At 33.5% G+C, this 18,377-nt stretch overlaps 1 protein-coding gene across 1 annotated transcript; it reads right to left on the bottom strand.

Annotated features, from left to right (window-relative positions):
* On the bottom strand, window positions 1-14,650 carry Ambn (ameloblastin). Its single transcript, XM_058574050.1, has 10 exons — window positions 14,609-14,650; window positions 11,587-11,655; window positions 9,008-9,070; window positions 6,467-6,577; window positions 4,564-4,800; window positions 3,427-3,465; window positions 3,116-3,175; window positions 2,963-3,007; window positions 2,532-2,576; window positions 1-540 (listed from the first exon to the last, which is right to left on the bottom strand). Exons 1-10 carry the CDS (start codon window positions 14,648-14,650, stop codon window positions 1-3), a joined length of 1,251 nt encoding a protein of 416 aa, XP_058430033.1.
* Between the last annotated feature and the right edge of the window lie 3,727 nt (window positions 14,651-18,377).

Genomic DNA, 18,377 nt, shown 5'->3' with positions numbered 1-18,377 from the left:
TCAGGGCTCGTGGAAACGCCATGCATCATGTACCATCTGGGGTTGGTGGACTTTGTTTCCTGGCATTGATGTTTGCTGAGTGTCTGGGGTCATTGTGGTATCCATGGTTGCTTCTCCTGTATCCAGGGGTGTGGTAACATCAGCACCATAGGTTTCATAAACCTCAGCTAATTCAGGGGTCATCAGTGGGTCAGCAGCTGATGGAGTGACCCCACGGGGTCCCTTTCTCTGCCCTGCAGGGCCCCTTGCCAGGTTGGGAATGTTGTCGTTAGGGAAAGCAAGGAGTCCTGCATGAGCACCAGGTGCTATCTGTGAAAGGAGCGCTGGGTTTTTTGGATTGGCTGGGTTGGCCTCCTGCACGGGGGAGGCTTGTGCCTCTCCTTCTCCCTTCTCAGGACCTTTTGTTCCCGCTGGGGAGTCAAATTCCAGAGTAAAATCTCCACCCATGGCTGGATTGGGAGACATTCTCCTAAGGCTGTGCCTCAGGCCTCCAAATCCTGGGAACATGGCTCCATAGCCCATGGGGCCTCCTCTTCCTCCCTGGAAAATCCAACATTTATCAAGGAAACCGTTAGTACATTCTATTAGCAATGTCACGCAATTATACCTGATCATATTCTCTGAGAATTTAGGAAAAAATTGATAGAGAACAGGGAACTGGCTGACAGCTTTGTGTAAACGTATTTCTCATTGAACTAGCTTTAAAATATAATAGAAAGGATTCTGCACACATCTAAGTGGGGGAAGGCAACTTCGGTGAAAGGTAGATAGAGTCTCCTTACCATGCTTGGCTGGAGGGTGAGGAGAGCAGCAGGCATAGGGCAGAAGAAAGAAAAAGTTAGTTTGAATTTAATTTTAAGAAAACAACAAACAGCTGAAATGGCTACAACCATCAGAAAACAAACAAAAACTGAAATCCATAACTGTGTTTGTTGAAGAATGTTTTGGAAGATCTTGTCAATGGCATTTCAAAGTATTCCCCAAATGAATGAAGCCCCATGTAAGAATTTTTCTTTCTTTTTCTCCTTTTCTTTCCTTCTCTCCTTTCCTCTAACCAGGTATAATTTTTAAAAAAGCTTGATTTGTCTGAAGAAACTAAAATAGAATTCCATAACTTATCATGTTTCTTTTCTACCTTTACTACAAGGTAATCTGGGATGTTTGTGGTGATCAGCAATGTGTGACTCATGTTTGTATTCTCATTTCCTTACAGTTTTGACTCACTTTAAATCCTACCTTCAATTTTCTTTGGCTATTTTTATTGGGTGTTTTTCATAAGCCACTACAAAATCTCTTGGGAATGAGTCAGAATATAAATAACTTGATTGATAGTATAAGATGGTAATTAGCACTTAATTTGAATTTTTAATTTGCAGCCAGTTGTGTTCATGTTATATAGATTCAACACTCTTTACTTCTGCCTTCTCTGACTCTGTTCTGAGTCTCAGCTCTTGGTGGGAATCCTTGGTCTGGGTTAGTTGTATTTCCTTTCTTCTTCTTTCTTTCCTTAATAAGACAGTGCTAGTTCCTTATCCTAGGAGTTTCACATTATCTGCACTGTGCTTATTTTTTCTATTCATTCTGTAAAAGCAGGAATCTTATTTATCTTATTTATGGTATCTTTCTATGCATATAGCAAACAAAAGGCACTGAAAAATGTTGAGCTATGAGTTTTCTTTTAGTGATAGCATTTGTGTATATTTATTAATTTGATAGTATATATAGTTGACAATACCTTGTTAATTTAATAGAACTTTTGCTTTGTTATCTTTGTAAACATATGTAACAGGAATTTCTGAGAAAAAAAATGTTAAGATGTCTGGGTTTATTGATTTCAAATATTAAACTGTACTCTTCATATGTGGATGTGAATAAAAGAATATACTATCCTTGACTTAGGCACTTTAAAGTTTATAATAATCAAATTTTAAACTTGGCTAATTTTCTTTTCCTTTTTGATCTTTTAATTTTGTGATCTGAATTATTTTTTGCTGCTATTGAATTGAGTGTTTAGGAGATTAAATGGTCCTAGAAAGAAAGGGATTGTGTATGAACTGCACATATCTTTTTTTTTTAAAAGTGTTTGCAGTTCATTGCTGATGCCCTTTCAGGAGAGGTGTCTTTTCTGATCATACACAAAGAATGAGGCAGAACCCTATACTCAAGAATGGTTATCATTAAAAAATATAGGAATTCCTGGGTGAGGGCTGTAGCTCAGTGGCAGAGCACTTGCTTTGCATGTGTGAGGCACTGGGTTCGATCCTTAGCACTGCATAAAAAACTAAAGAAATAAAGGCATGCTGTCCTTCTACAACTATAAGAAAAAATTTAAAAATATAGGAATTCCTCCATAGGAAACGCTATGAAATCTTTTGATACTATTTCAGAGTCAAGCTTCTGGTTTGAGAGTAGAAAAATCTAAGTCCTGTGATCTTTTGACTACTTTCATGGTTAGTGTCTTTTGTAGCTAGTCATCTATGACTGTTATTTCTTGGTCACTATTTCAAGAAGAGTTAGAAGACATTACTCACGTCCATTTCTTCTGAACTCATGATACCAAGTCTGGTAGGAGCATTCTGTTCAAAGAGAAACAGTGCATCATATTATGAACCAGCTGCCTTTTATTACCTTCTTATCTACTAAAACAAAGTTAAAAGTCATTTAGCATTTCCTTAAGGCTTAATATTAATGCAGTATCCAGGGACAGAGCAGAAAGTCCAGTCATTCTTGAAAAAATGTAGCCAATTTGTCAGATCTAAAATTCACTTTTCCTTAATGCTAATTGTTGTGTCTGGCCAGAATTATCCAAATAGGGAACTGTGCCTCCTTACCATTTCAGTTGATAATGTAGGCACTTAGAGAATATTTATTTGCAATATCTTGTGTGAGGTCTGGATTTTTATAATTTTAGCCCTCAAGATGATATTTAATTAAATATACTTTTAATAGAATATGAACTTACCAGTTGATTTGCTCCATAAGACGTGTAAAACATTCCTGGATAAAGCTACACAAAATAAAATGGTTATCACAAAATGCTTTTTCCAAGGAAAGAACTTTCAAATCAAATTGCAAACACTTAGAGAAGCTGTATTTTAAAAACAAACAAACTTACTGCAGATGGTTTGTTTTGTGGCAGTGGTCCCCGAGATATCAAACGGGCTATATGGAACAACTTTAAGTGGTAAAAAATAAAACAAATAATTTACATAGGCAAGTCCCACTATAGTAATATATAAGAGTTATATGAAATACATTTTCAGATGGATTACTATGAAGAATTGGTACTTAACGTTTCAGGAAACAAAAGAACCCATAATACTTCATATTTATGGACAAATGGAACAATTAAAAATTTCGTTAAATTTTTTTTGAAATACAGATATATTTTTCCTAGGAAAGTATCTCAGTGAAATCTATACTTACTGATGGAACCTGTGGACCAGCAAAATCCATTACCAGGAGCTATATCATAGATAAGGATTAAAGTTACCAGTCAAAATAAACAAACTGAACAGACGCTTATTTACGATTACAACAAAACAATTTAAAGTATGTTTCTCTCTTTTATTTTTTTTAGTCTTTTGAGGGGATGACCCAAGAATTTACAATTGTCTTTTACTAATGTGACTCAAGTGTCCTGGCAGGACAATTTGCTAGATCTAAAATTCACTTTTCCTTTAAATTTTATTGTGTGTGTCTGGCCAGAATTTGCTATATCTTGCAGAATAAAAAGTAATGAATTTTGGAATTGGAACATAGTTGGTTTGAATTCTGGCTCTGCCACTTTGATTTTATATAATCCTGGCCAAATTCTGTAATTTCTTAAAGTCTATCTTGTCCTTAAAAGGGATAATCATATCTATCTTTATAGATATTAAAAGGAATGATCATATATATATTTTATAATATGACCTTTATGTTGTAAATCTATCTTTCTAGATTGTAGGCAGGGTGACATGGGAGAATGTTAAATACCTCCAGCATAATAGTTATATGGTATATCTTCTTTTTTCTGTCCATTGTTTTTTTCTCTATTAAAGATACTTTATCAAAGATAAGATAAATTATGTTATAATGGCATATTAAGAATTGTAATGCAAAAATAAATAAATCAATTAAAAAAGATACTTTACTAAAGGTACTTTTGTACTTTTGGTTTTCATCTCTGCAGAGAGGTGATAATATAAGATCCTACTTGTTATGCTGAAGGATTAATCCTCTCCTCTGTCTTTCTAACAAATGAAAAAATGATGGTAGATTGCCTGGACTTCTCTGGGCTGCCCTGTATCCTATGAAAACTTTCACCTTTTGCAACTAAGAAGCCAAGTTTTAAAAGCACAGAATATTTTTTGAATGTGTCTTATCTCTGGTGGTAAAGGGTACAAATGAATATTTATGTTTTACTTAAAAAATAGTCCTCAAAATGAAAGGCTGATCAATAACATTTATATTTTCGTGTGTTAGTTCTGAAGGCTACGAGTTTTAGAATTGGCTAGCTAATTAGTTTTCTTTCATTAGGTTAGTAGGTGATCCTGATGTGAATATAGAGAAAAGAATTACCTTAGATGTTGGTGGTTTCTCTGTTGGTGCCACCTGTTGCTCAGTTGCTGGCGGTTCTCCATCCTGCAAGGGCAGCTGCCTTGGATGCATTGGAGGTTGAGGACCACCCTTTTGGGCTGTTGCCTGGATAGCGGTTGCAGCAGTGGGCTGGAGGAAAGGTTTCAGTCCTGACTGTTGAGGCTGCAGGGATGGCTGTGATGGGAGAGGTGGGGGATGCACAGGCAAAGAATATTCATACTGTAGAAAAATTTGAAAAGAGTGTCAGGAAGGGATGTGGTGCCTAGAATTTCTACAGCAAAAGACTTGGGTAGTTTTTGTTTGGAAGGAATGTTAGGGGACTTAAAGCAGTATTTATATAGGAAGCAGAACTGATTTTATTTGAAGAAATTTTGGGTATGTTTGTTTCTTCTACCTCCTTTGGGATAAACATTGCTCTGGGAGATGGAAAGCTACTTGAACTTCCTAATGGAATGAATCATTCATTTCCTCCTCTGGGTGCTATGACTACCTGCATGTATTTTTATTTTACTACTTTCACTGCATTATAATTATTTGTCATAAATATTTGGTCTCCTGGTAACTGAGAAAAAATAATTTATTTTATCTTTATAGCTCTTGTATTTAACATATTAACCTAGTTCCTAACAAGTGTCTGGCACATGGTAGGTACTTAATAAATTGTGAGTTAATGAAAAGATAAGACCTAATTAAATAAAATATACATCAAATCCCTTCATCATGAAGTTCATTTTGGAAAAATTAGTCAAGTGAAGAAACAATCACCATTAACATAATTTATTGACTACTAAATGTGGACTGTTGTATAATGCTCCTGATGAGGAAGATCATCTGCAATTAAAAGATACTGTCAAAACCACCATGTTTGTTTGATTCTTTTAGAAATTACTTGTGCCGAGTAGCTCCATATTGCTTGTAGATCAGTTACAAATTCCTCAAACTGGGGCTGGGGTTGTGGTTCAGTGGTAGCAAGCTTGCCTGGCACGCATAAGGCACTGGGTTCAATTCTCAGCACCACATATAAATAAAATAAAGGTCCATCAACAACTTTAAAATATTTAAAAAAAAAAACAAATTCCTCAAACTGGCATGGAAGTCTAATAATAATTGGCTCTGTTTTGCCTCTTCAACCATTGCACATGTGTAAACTCTCATGCTATTTATTATTTCTACAATGCAATTTAGCACCTTGTAATATGTTGTCTTATCTCCCATAACATTTGAAATGTTATAAGCTTGGAGTCATTCTAAAATGCATTTATTTTTATCCCAAAGCACAGTTTGATTAACTTTATATATGTTAGGCACCCAACAAATAATGATTAACAGATTGATATATTTATTGACTTCTATAGGGTTTGTTGTGTTTTAACAAGGATGTTTGTCATCATTTGAAATTAGCCTTTGGGAATTATATTTAGATAATTTTTTAAAATGAAAATAGTCCAAACTATAATCTGTTTTTAATTCCAAGGATTGTCTATCTATTATCCTTGCTAATAATTTTAGCATCACTCTTTTGTATTTTTTTCAGTTTTTTTTTAGTTGTAGATGGACACAATGCCTTTATTTATTTTTATGTGGTGCTGAGGATCGAACCCAGTATCTTACACGTGCTAGTCAAGCACTCTGCCACTGAGCCACAACCCAAGCCCCAGATCTTTTGTATTTTGGAGGCCATTATCTTTCTATGTGAAATACATATGCAAATGGGTTGAAAATTTAAATTGCCTAATTAATAACAGTTGTTATAGGATTTATTTTATTTGGTATTAGAAATAATTAATGGTAAATTGCTAGTTCTTATTTCTAATATAACATAACTTAAAGAAGACAAGTGGGGAAAGATTTTAAAGCTTGAAATTTCAAACAAACTCATGCTTACCTGTTGAGTTTCATGTTCTGTTGGTCTTAGCCACGGGAGAGAGGAATGTGGTGGAAGGAGACCATGCAACCACAAAGAGTTAAGTGATTTCCCAAAGCCAAATCTAGAAAACTATAAACATGGAGAAAAAGCAAAACAAATATACTTACATTTCAATCTTATGGAATACAAATAAAAAGTAAAAATAACATTGGTTAATGTAAATTCTCTCTTCCAACAGACAAAAATTTCATTCTGGGTAAGATTGCAGTATTGCTATAAATTTGTTTAAGATTCAGCTTTTTAAGCACATGTGTTTTGGGCTATATAATAAAACTGATAATGTAAGAAAGAATTTATTTTTTTTTAACTTGTAGATAGGACACAATACTTTTATTTATTTATTTATTTTTATGTGGTAGGCAAATGCTCTACCACTAAGCTATACCCCCAGCCCAGGATTTTTTTTTTACTAAAGAAAATTCAATATTGTGTTTGTTTTCCCCTGCCACCCACCTTATTTTGTTTTTGGCAATCTCAATTACTTATTTGTTCTGTCAGTATTTAAGATATTATCTATTCATAAGCAAGTTTTTTGAAGTATGGTGCTGTTGCTACCACCATCATCACCACCACTAATTTCTGAATTATAAATATTTGAAAATATGATTACCTGAGAAAGTGCATTCAATCCCTGGAGACTTCCCAACTGCCTCATTGTCTATTAAGTAAAAAATAAAATAAAATTAGTGTTTGTCGCATTAGTACATGTACTTTGGATAATGATGTCTATAATTTTCTGCCTTTTGACCCAGTTGATTTCTCATGATATTTAACATTATCAAGATAAAGTGTGGGATGGGTTAATTTGAATAAAAAAATGAGTAGACCCAAATCATACTGAGAGATGTACATGTGAAAGTGTGGATTTGCCATTATTGTTATTCTAATAAAAAATGAGCTTGCTTTTATCATTAATTAAAGAAGGAAGAGTGTCAGTTAAGTGTGTGTGTGTGTCACATTAAACATAGAAAAATGGCTCATTCAACTGAAATATAAGTGTAATTGTGAGGATATTGTTTCATTAAATCTTTCCCCCTACTTAAATTACTTTATCTTAAACACATTCAATTTGAAAAACAATTTGGAAAAATAGACACACCAAACAAAGCAAACCAATCTTCAACTTTTTCCCGAGAAAAAAAGACTTCAAAAACACAAGTATAAAATACATTGGAAGAAACATCTGGATAGATTATCAAGAGTGTGACTATATTAACAAAAAGTCAATTTTACTTTTTTAATGGGAAAAGATTTAGAGTACTTTATAATGAGTTTAACTTGAAAGTGAGAAGAAAATTTCAAAGAAATGAGCTTGTATGTGAGATAAACGTCTAGCCCATATACCTACTGGCTGACCTCAGATTGTTATGAAAGAAGGAAATTTTGCAATGCCTTGTGGAAACTGTGGTAGTTATGAACTCCTAAATTTCTGTTTATAGCTGTAAATGTTTTATTGTATGGTCAGAAGTTTCTATGTTTCGGGGGTTGTCTAATCAGACCATATATTATTTATGAGAACTGCAGTAAGGGAAATACAGGCTATACAGGTGGTATTATAGTACAATGCTAATGCTATTTATTTATTTATAAAAAATAAATGACAGCAAATGCATTACAATTCTTACTACTCATATACAGTACAATTTTTCATATCTCTGGTTATATATAAAGTATGTTGACACCAATTCGTGTCTTCATACATGTACTTTGGATAATGATGTCTATCACTTTCCACCATCCTTGCTAACCCCCTGCCCCTCCTTTTCCCTCCCACCCCTCTGCCCTATCTAGAGTTCGTCTATTCCTCCCATGTTCCCCCTCCCTTCCCCACTATGAATCAGCCTCCTTATAACAGAGAAAACATTCGACATTTTTTTGGGGGGGGATTGGCTAACTTCACTTAGCATTATCTTCTCTAATGCCATCAATTTACCTGCAAATGCCATGATTTCATTCTCTTTTATTGCTGAGTAAAATTCCATTGTGTATATATGCCACATTATTTTTAAACATTCATCCACTGAAGGGCATCTAGGCTGGCTCCACAATTTAGCTATTATGAATTTGCTGCTATTAAATATTGATGTGGCTGTTTTCCTGTAGTATGCTGATTTTAGCATTTTTTTTGAACAAATAAATTTTGTCATGAAAACTTTATTATGTAAGATATTATAAGTGGCATGACTAAATATAAACGATTTGTGACTATAGAGCAATGTGTTTTAATTAATGTCATAATTACATTAATGTGTACATAATATAAGGTATTAATTATAATTATTGCTTTTATTCACATATAGATTATGTTTGAAAGCTTAAAGCACCTGCAAATTTAAAATTGCAGAATTATAGAATAAAGCTCTAATAAATCTCACTAATGTACCTAGAACTGCTCGGGATGACAGTCACAGACTTCTGACTAGGAAAACTAAAAACAGTTTATTATGTTTCTCCATGATCAGGGATCATATTATATATACAAACTCTAGTAATACATACCTCAAGGCTCAAGCTAGCCATGCCAGGTGCCATGCCTGGTGCCCCAGGTTGCTGAGGAAACATCTAAATTGAAATAAGAATAATTCTGAGTTCTCTTAGAAACTTTCTTAAATGCATGTTGGGAATAGAAAATCACCCCAGTACATAAGGGCTAGCTGAGAGGCCACCATATTAGTTTATTACTCTAATGAATTGGTATTTTGAACAGAATGAAGAAGAATTTAAGTTATTTAGGAGAATTACCATAATATTTAATAATTTTGCTACCTATGCATCATTTATTTTTGTGCATAGCTTACTCCTATGTTACTTTAAAAGCAAAAGTTGATTTAAAGCTAAACACAATGAGAAGTAAAGCAACAAAAGAGTAGTAAAATAGATAGAAGTAATAGTAGTAAATAGATAAAGCAAAATTTCTTAAAAATTATTACATAAAAAAGCAAAGGGGTTACACATGAGCTGAATTTTCATGTGATTTCAACAAATCTCCATGTTTTTGGTTTATGGCATTGAGAAAAATCATGTGCAAGACCTAACTTGCTTCCCATTCAAAGGGCTTTAACAAGTCTTCCATCATCATCTTTAGTGGATGATTACTCTATCAACCTGTTGATCTGTGTTTTGTATTCTTAAATTACATCCAGCCTGGTTTTCCTTAAAGAAAAAGCATTCTAGCACTAGGTACTGTGCTATTATACTCAATATGTTGTTAAAATTATAGCTGTATTTACAGAAATTAGTTTAAAAATATAATTATTTCCTTTTTAAGCCTTCCTTACATTTTTACATATTAATATGTGCAAATACCAGGGCACAAAATGGAGAATAGAAGAGTAGGAATTAGGGTAAATGGATTTTTAAAGTTTTTAGTTCTTTGGATATTTACATTTCTAGTGTCAAGGAATGCCTTCTTTCTTTCATTTGTACTACATATATTTATGGAATGTCTACTAAATATATTGGGATTATTTTTTCCTTTAGAAGTAAGAAGTTCAGGAATTGTACCCTATATCGTTTTACTCCCTACTTTTTCATGTAAGTAAAATCCCACTTTCTGAGTCGTGGTGAAAATTTTTCTAAATAATTCAGTTTTGGACATGAATAGAAAGGAAGACATTATAAATGTGTAGCAAACATATCTGGGTGGAGAAGGAGGTTAGTTGTTTAGATAGGAAGAATGATTGTGAGTACCTGTGTATATATGGGTATGAGTATGTATGATACAGCAGACTGTTCAGAATTTGAGAGGACTGTAAGAGCGCAGTTTTCTTCCTTCCCATTGGTCAGAATACAAATAACACATCTTAGATAGGTTTAACTACAGGACAAAATATAAGTATATTCTGGAACATATATTTCTATATGTTCCAAGGCATGAATTAAGGAACAATATTTACATAAATGTAAGTAAAATATATTTTCAATGAGGAATTAAAAGGAGATGAATATCTGATTTGACGGACAATTGTAAGGAATTGTCATGTTCCTCAGAGTGGGCCTGATTGATATAGATCAGATAAGGTTCATAGTATCAATGTAATAGATAGTTGAAGTAGACCCTAATGTTGGTACCATATAAAGTTAAGTTAGGGTGGCAACCTCAATTTTTCTTTCATTTAAAATTCATCTTGCATGATAGGACAGAAATTCTACTTTTATTGTGGAAATTAAAATTTTCATTCTTATAATTAGTTTTCATCCTCTTTAAAACATTTAAAAAACTCAAATAGTTATAACCTTTTCTCTCAAGGAATTAAAATATTCTGAAGCTCATTTGAGGCCAAATATGAGCTCCTCAAGATAAGAGATCATGGCTTAATGTATTTTCATGTTTCCAGTGCCTACCTCATAGCTGGATGCATGGTATGTGCATGTAATTACATGCAGTCTGTGTGTAATTGCTAATGAATATAGCAACTGAATAAAGTCTTTGACATATCAGAAGTGCATGCTTAACTGAAGTAGTTTAGTGCTCCAAGAGATCATGTTTGTATGAGATCCTTACCCTATATGATAGTGTGGATCGGATGACATGTAATTAGCCCCATTGCCATGACCTGTTTTGAGAAATTGCAGCTCTCTGTCACACAATTTCACCCCTAAAAGGTAAATTTGTTATTTAATTACTAACTTTAACTAGAATTACCTAGCTTAGTTTTGTAACCAAAGTAATTTGGCCAATATTGTCCTTTTTAAAATGAAGAAGTATACTTTACTTTTTTCAGAGAAATTTTCTCTTTCCATTAAATTTCATAATGATGTAGCAAGGAGTTAATAACAAAATTGTGCCATGGTATTGTGGATGCCCCCTAAGTCTTTTAACTTCAAATGAATGAAATAAAACTTAGAAATTGTCTTTGGGATATTTTAAATATTGTTTGGAATAGAAAAAATATGTGACGGACTTATTGCATTTTGATAATAAGGCTGAAATGTGAGCTGCATGACTTTGATTCAGTAGAATCTATACCAATAAATTAAATCAAATGAGTTCATGAGTGGACTCTTAGCCAATGTCATTTCAGTGATATCAAACTATCAGGAACCCATGTAGGGTATACTCTAGAAGATAAACTTACCGGCACTGCAAAACTCATTTCCAGGAGGCACAGGATCAGTATCAAGTCTTTCATTTTGAAAAATGAAATCTAAAACACAATTGGTGGAGAATTAAATCAGGTAAATTTTTACATCATGGCTAAAAGACATTTAAAAAAGTGAATCTGAATCTATGCTCTTCCAAAATAATAAAGTTTTAAAAAAATATCCAAAAAGATTTGTAATTTAGTTGTTCCTGGAATGAATTGGCAAGCAATTAAAAATATCTAAACACTTTATTATGTAGTTACAATCTAAATGACAATTTAGGAATGACCTATAAGGATATTCTTTAAATTCTGTGCTGCGTTTCATAAAACAAATTATAAATAAATCCCTTCTAGTATGTGAAATCTTGGTCTATCAAGTACTATTAACAGAAAACTATAGTTTTCTTAAACTTTGGGAAAAATTTTGAAATACATTTACAATGCAATTTCAATAAACCTTTATTTGCAGATGTATGGGATATATCATTTGATGTTTAGATTATCTACATAAGTATGCCAAAACTTATCTTTGTCAAATTAGAGTAAATGGAATATTTTAATTTCTTTTGGCTTTAGTAGAATATATGTCTCCCAATTCAGTTTTTCCTCCTAAAATGAACTATCTTTCTAAATTTATTCTGTAAGCTCAAAAGGCTCTTTGCTCTTACATAAGTGGAGATCTGAATAATAAATAAATTTGCTTATCTCCTAATAATTTTCTAAATTAGGTACTGTCACTAATAATCACAGATAGTAAAAATATAAGGTCTATAGTTAAGTCTTTTTTTTGCTTAGCTGAATGGTTATTAGTTATGTCTTCTCTGAAACATGCTAATGGATTATAATAAGCTATTATTCAGCATCTAGTGACAAATGAAGATAAATCTTCTTTATAAAGGTTGCCCGAAGATAGGAAAAAAGAACTTACAGGAAATATATGGAAACCATAAAATCACATTTTACCTTAGATGCTGACATTCACTGTGTTCTCAGGGTCTGTTGATGCTAAGCAAGATAGTTCTAAGGAAAGAAGATTAAATTTTTTTTCTGGACTGTGCCTAGGACTTGCTCTGTACCTCTCATTCAGGGAAGATCAGAAACCTTTATTTAAAGTGGTGGTCCACCAATCAAAGTGAAGCAAAATGCAGGAAAAAAAAATCTCTGCTCCTGTAATTAGCCCACACCCTTTTATTGCATGCAAGGACATTGACCCTGTAGGGTTTCATTATTTTTAATTGTAACTCAACCCTTGTGTTTATTCAGAGAACTGAATTACAGGGAAAACAGCAAGGGAAAAACGGACATAGGTTCTAAAGACAATCATTTTGGTGAGTTGAGGGAAATATACGTAAAATAGTTGCAAAACAAGCCATTATCTGTTTTGTGCAAGTATTTATCTGTAGATAAAGCTAGTGACCCAGTGCCAGCAATCTCAGGAGTTTCAAACTCAGGTTTATTGTGGTAAAAGTAACTCCTTTCCTTCCCTCTAACAGACATTCACTCTAGAGGTAAACATTAAAGTATCTTTCTGGGTTTGAAAGAGAAGGTGAAAATATTAGATGGATAATGAAAGTGTTGTGTTTTTTCCCCACAGAATTTTCTAGGTATTTTCATATCCAAAGATAACTGATTAGAGAAAATCAAGCTTTTGTAAGACATTTTAATTCGACCTTCTGCAATAATCACTTTGGGTAAGGCTTTGAGTGCATATTCTTTGTGGGGAGGGGAGCAAGATTCAGAAGATTCTCCATGAACCAATCAGATAAATGGGCACAACTCTCACTTCACTCTTTAGATAAATCCATTTCTAGGCATTGGTATCAAGCCAGATTAATAAGGCAAATTTGGGTCACTTGAAAGGTTAACATCAATATGGATGGGTTTTTCTCCATGAATAGATAAAAATATTGTAGCTATAGATAGAAAATCATCTGCTTTTGTTACATCTCTGCCCCTCTTAGTCTTTCCAAAGGTGTGATTTAACACATGGTAGGGTTAAGCACAGAAGGAATAGTTTCTGAAGAAGGGATGACTCAGTACACTCTAGGGAAGTAGAGATCTTGCCAATTATAGGGAATATGGAGGAAACTGGTATTTTGGGAGAAAGACATCTCCATAACCAAGTACAGGTCTAATAGCTTCAAATAATGTTTATCTAATAAGCTGTCCTTGGAAAACCCTTTCTCTCACTTATAAGAAAATTACCTTTAGGATGCAAAGAAATAATATCAGTGTGTTTTGTAAACAGTCAGATATTATTGAAATAAAAGTGTTATTCTCCCCACTCGCCCCAAACTCTGTTGCTTGATCAAGTCCCTTAGTCTCTATGAGCCATGGTTTCTTTTTTCATAATATAATGCTAATAACTTATAGCCACAGGCTTGTCTTGAAAATTCACTGAGATGATGAATATGTAACAGTTGCCAAACAGTGGATGCTTAATAAATGTGTTGACTGTCCTTTTTGTGGGAGAAACTGCTTGAAACATGGAGCCACAAGGACACTGAAGTGTGTGTGTGTGTGTGTGTGTGTGTGTGTGTTTTGGAGGAGGTGGTATGCTATAGTTAGCTTCATGAACTCCAAGAATTGCTAAAGGAAAGACCCAATGATAGGCATTTCCTCTGTATGGAAAATGATGCTGAATCTATGAGACTGGAATGATGGTATGTGTATCTTTTACAAGTTATGAGCATGATTATGGAATAGTGATAAAGTTGTTTTGGTAGGATTCATATGTTCTACTTTGCTCTTAAGCAAAATATCCAATTCATAGTTGATATTGCTTCTTCTTATCTTCAAAAGTCCTTCATGCTTACTCCTGTATTCTTCATTTTCAGATGTTTACCTGGTATTTATTTTTCTCTTCCGATATCTTGCATACCAACAGCAAAGTTTTCTTAAATACTGGTTTCAGCACGTTGCTGCCCTACTCACAAACTTTTTAAGGATCCTAAGGCTATCATGTAAAATTCATTCTCTGTAATTAGACAGTTAAATTAACATTTCAACTTACCTTTCCAATTTTTTCTCTCACTTTATGTGAGCTACTGTGCATTGATACAGTAATAATGACTGTTGCAATCAGTTGGAGTTGGTTTCATTTTGCTGTATGTTTTTGGGAAAGTTGATAATTATCCTAATAAATTCTATGAATCATATTTTAATTACAAGAAAATTGGAAATTAGTATAAAATTAATTTCTTCTAGTCATTACAGTTGTTGAGGCAATAACTGCAGCTGACAAATAATGTTGGTCATGACTGTACCTATATGAAGAACAACCAGAGTGCCGATAAAAAGCTATAACATGCTTGCATCCAGAGTACAGCAAAAATGAACAACAAACAAAAACCCTCATGTAACATGCTACAGAAAAACTCATACGAAAAATTCTAGGGCAAGGAGATCCTGCAGAAGATGTTAGTATAGTGACTAAGAATACATCTGTTTAAATTCCCTCTGTTACTTACATTTAATATTTTCATTTGTAAAATGTGATTTATGATGTCAACATTAGTTTAATAAAATTTAAATGTAATAATAAATATTAAGTACATATTTTGTATGCAGAAGATGTCTATTGATCATGAATTATTATTATTGTTGAAATAAAGAAACATGTATGCTAAGTGTATTTCATATTGGACTTTTTAAAGGATTATTGAGGTAGAAAATAAGTACAAAAAGTATATCAGTACAAAAAGTAACACATATTTAGTGTATACATACTCATGATACCATCATTACAAACAAGGCAGTAAACATATCCATCACCTCCCAAAATTTCCTTGTGTTATTCTGTGGGGTGTTTTTTTATTTTTGTAATTAACTTAGCATGAGGTCTATCTTAATATATTTAAACATATTTTGTGGTACTGGGAATTGAATCCAGGGGTGCTTAACTACTGAGTCACTCTCCAGCCCTTTTTAAAATTTTACTTTTGAGACAAGGTCTTGCTAAGCTGCTGAGGCTGACCTTCAACTTTCCATCTTCTTTCCTCAACCTCCTGAGTCACTAGGATTTCAGGTGTGCTCCATGGTACCTGGTTCTTGACATATTTTAGAGTGCACAATATAGTTTTCTTAACTATAGGCCCTACTGTATGTTGTACAGTACGTCTCTAAAACTTATTCATCTTGTAGATGAATAACATAACTTTTATCCATTTTCCCCTCCTTCTAGTTCCTGCTTCTGTGTGTTTAGTTTAGATACCTCATATAAGTAGAATTATGCAGTATTTGTTCTTCAGTGACTAGCTTATTTCACTTGGCATGTCTTCTAGGTTCATCTACATTGTTGTCCATGCAGGACTTCCCTCTTTTTGAGGATGAATAATATCCCATTATATGTATATACCATGTTTTCTTTGCCCATTCATCTGTTGATAGACATTTAGATTGTTCTCTATCTTATTGTTCTCTATCTTATTCTTAGATATTGTGAATAAAGCTGCTATGAACATGGTGGGTCTTTCCAACTTTTCTACCCTCTTAAAACTTATTGCTTAAAGTTCTACTTAGATTTTACCTCTTTTATAACTCCTTCTCTAACCATTCTATTCCACTGTGATTTTTCCCTTCTCTGAATTCCAAATATTTGTTTTTTCCATATTTTTATTGGTGCATTGTTAATATATACAATAGTGGGATTTGTTGTTACATAATCATCCAGGCACCCAATATAACAGTCTAATTTGATTGTTCCATAGTATTTACCTATTACCTGACACCACTTTCTCTTCTGATCTCCCTTAGATTTTCATGAGATCCACCCTTTCCACATTTCTCTTATTTTCCTCTCTATCTTCCACATATGAATGAAAAGATATGACTCTTAGCTTTTGAGTTTGGCTTACTTAGCTTAACCATAATGTTCTCAAGTTCCATCCATTTCCCTGCAAATGACATAATTTCATTCTTCTTTTTTTTGGGGGGGGGTACCAGGGATTGAACTCAGGGGCACTTGGCCACTGAGCCACATCCCCAGATCTATTTTGTATTTTATTTAGAGACAGGGTCTCACTGAGTTGCTTAGCACCTCACTTTTGCTGAGGCTTGCTTTGCACTCATGATCCTCTTGCCTCAGCCTCTTGAGCTGCTGAGATTACAGACGTGTGCCCCTGTGCTTGGCTCATTCTTCTATATGACTGAATAAAACTCAATTTTGTATATATACCATGTTTTCTTTAGCCATTCATCTCTTGGTGAACACCTAAACTGGTTCCATAATTTGGCTATTATGAATTGTTCTGGTATAAACATGGGTATACATGTATCAATATAGTATGACTTTAATTCTTTATGTTAAATACCAAGGAGTGGTATAGCTGGATCATAAGGTAGTTTTACTCTTAGTGTTTTGAGGAACCTTTATATACTGATTTCTGTACTGGTTGTACTAATTTGCAGTCCTCTCAACAGTATAAAAGTGCTCCTTTTCCCTATATCCCTTCAAGAATTTATTATTGTTTGTATTCTTGATGACTGCTATTCTGATTGGCATGACATGAAATCTCAGTATAGTTTTGATTTGTGTTTCCATAATTGCTAAATATGTTGAATATTTTTTCATATATTTGTTGGCCATTTGTATTTCTCCTTTTGAGAAATGTCTGTTTATTTCATTTGCCCATTTATTAATTGGATTATTTGGTTTCTTTTTGTGTTCAGTTTTTTTGAGTTCTTTATGTATTCTGGATATTAATCCTTGTCAGAAGAGTAGCTAGCAAATATTTCCTCCTGTTCCATAGGTTTTCTCTTCAGAATTCTCTCTTAAGAATATTAACTATTCTTAATAGTTTCCTTTGCTGTGTAGAGCTTTTTAATTTATGGGATTCCATTTGTTAATTATTTTTTCCTATATTTTATTTGTTCTAATTAGTTATGCATGACAATAGAATGCATTTTGACACATCATACATAAATGGAGTATAGCTTCTCATTCTTCTGGTTCTACATGATGTAGAGTTACATTGGCCGTGTAATAATATATGAACATAGGGAAATAATGTCTGATTCATTCTACTATCACACCTGCTTCCATATTTCCTTCCCTCCTTTTACTCTCTGCTCATCCAAAATACTTCTATTCTTCCCTAGCCACTTATTAATTTTTGATATGATTTCCTGAGCTTTAGAAGTTCTGTTGAGGAAGTTGTTGCCAGTGCCTGTGTTGGAGTATTGGCCGTATGCTTTCTTCTAGGAATTGAAAAGTTTCTGGTCTAATTCCTAGATCTTTGATACATTTTGAATTGACTTTAGGGAGGGGTGAGAGACAGGGATCTAGCTCATTCTTTGACACATGAATAATCAGTTTTCTGTGCACCACTTGTTAAAAAGGCTCTTTTTGCCAATGTATGTTTTTGGCATTTGTTGTTAAGGATCATGTTACCCTACCTATGTGGGTTTGTCTCTGTGTGTTATACTCTGTTTCATTGTTCTATGTATGTGTTTTTATGCCAGTACCATACAGTCTTTGTTATTATAGCTCTGAGTATATTTTCAAGTTGTTCATTGTGATTTTGCTTTTTTTGGCTTAGTTGTTTTGTCTATTCTGGGTCTTTTATTTTTCCCAAATGAATCTTAGGACTGTTTTTCTAGTTCTGAGAAGAACGTCATTGGTATTTTGATGGGGATTTTATTGAATCTTTAGATTGCTTTGGTAGTATGGCCATTCTGACAGTATTAATTCTGCCTATCCAAGAACATGGGAGGTTTTCCCTTCTTTTGGGGTCGTCTTCAATTTCTTTCTTAAGTATTCTATAATTTTCATTGTATAGGTT

Source organism: Marmota monax, unplaced genomic scaffold (assembly GCF_021218885.2).
Source record: "Marmota monax isolate L192 unplaced genomic scaffold, Marmota_monax_Labrador192_F-V1.1 WCK01_AAM20220418_F8-fsc00132, whole genome shotgun sequence".
In the NCBI taxonomy this organism is placed as follows: Eukaryota; Metazoa; Chordata; class Mammalia; order Rodentia; family Sciuridae; genus Marmota; species Marmota monax.
Note: the sequence above shows the minus strand (reverse complement) of the source record. Positions and strands in the feature narration are given on the sequence as shown.

Bases quoted from the DNA above. Each gene is read 5' to 3' on its own strand.
- Ambn (XM_058574050.1), bottom strand. From the start codon at position 14,650: ATGCACAGTAGCTCACATAAAGTGAGAGAAAAAATTGGAAAG. The intron at 3,466-4,563 runs GTAATTCTTTTC...TCTATGATATAG, and splicing joins AGAAACCACCAACATCTAAG to CTCCTGGTAATGGATTTTGC. The intron at 3,176-3,426 runs GTAAGTATAGAT...TACCACTTAAAG, and splicing joins CTGGTCCACAGGTTCCATCA to TTGTTCCATATAGCCCGTTT.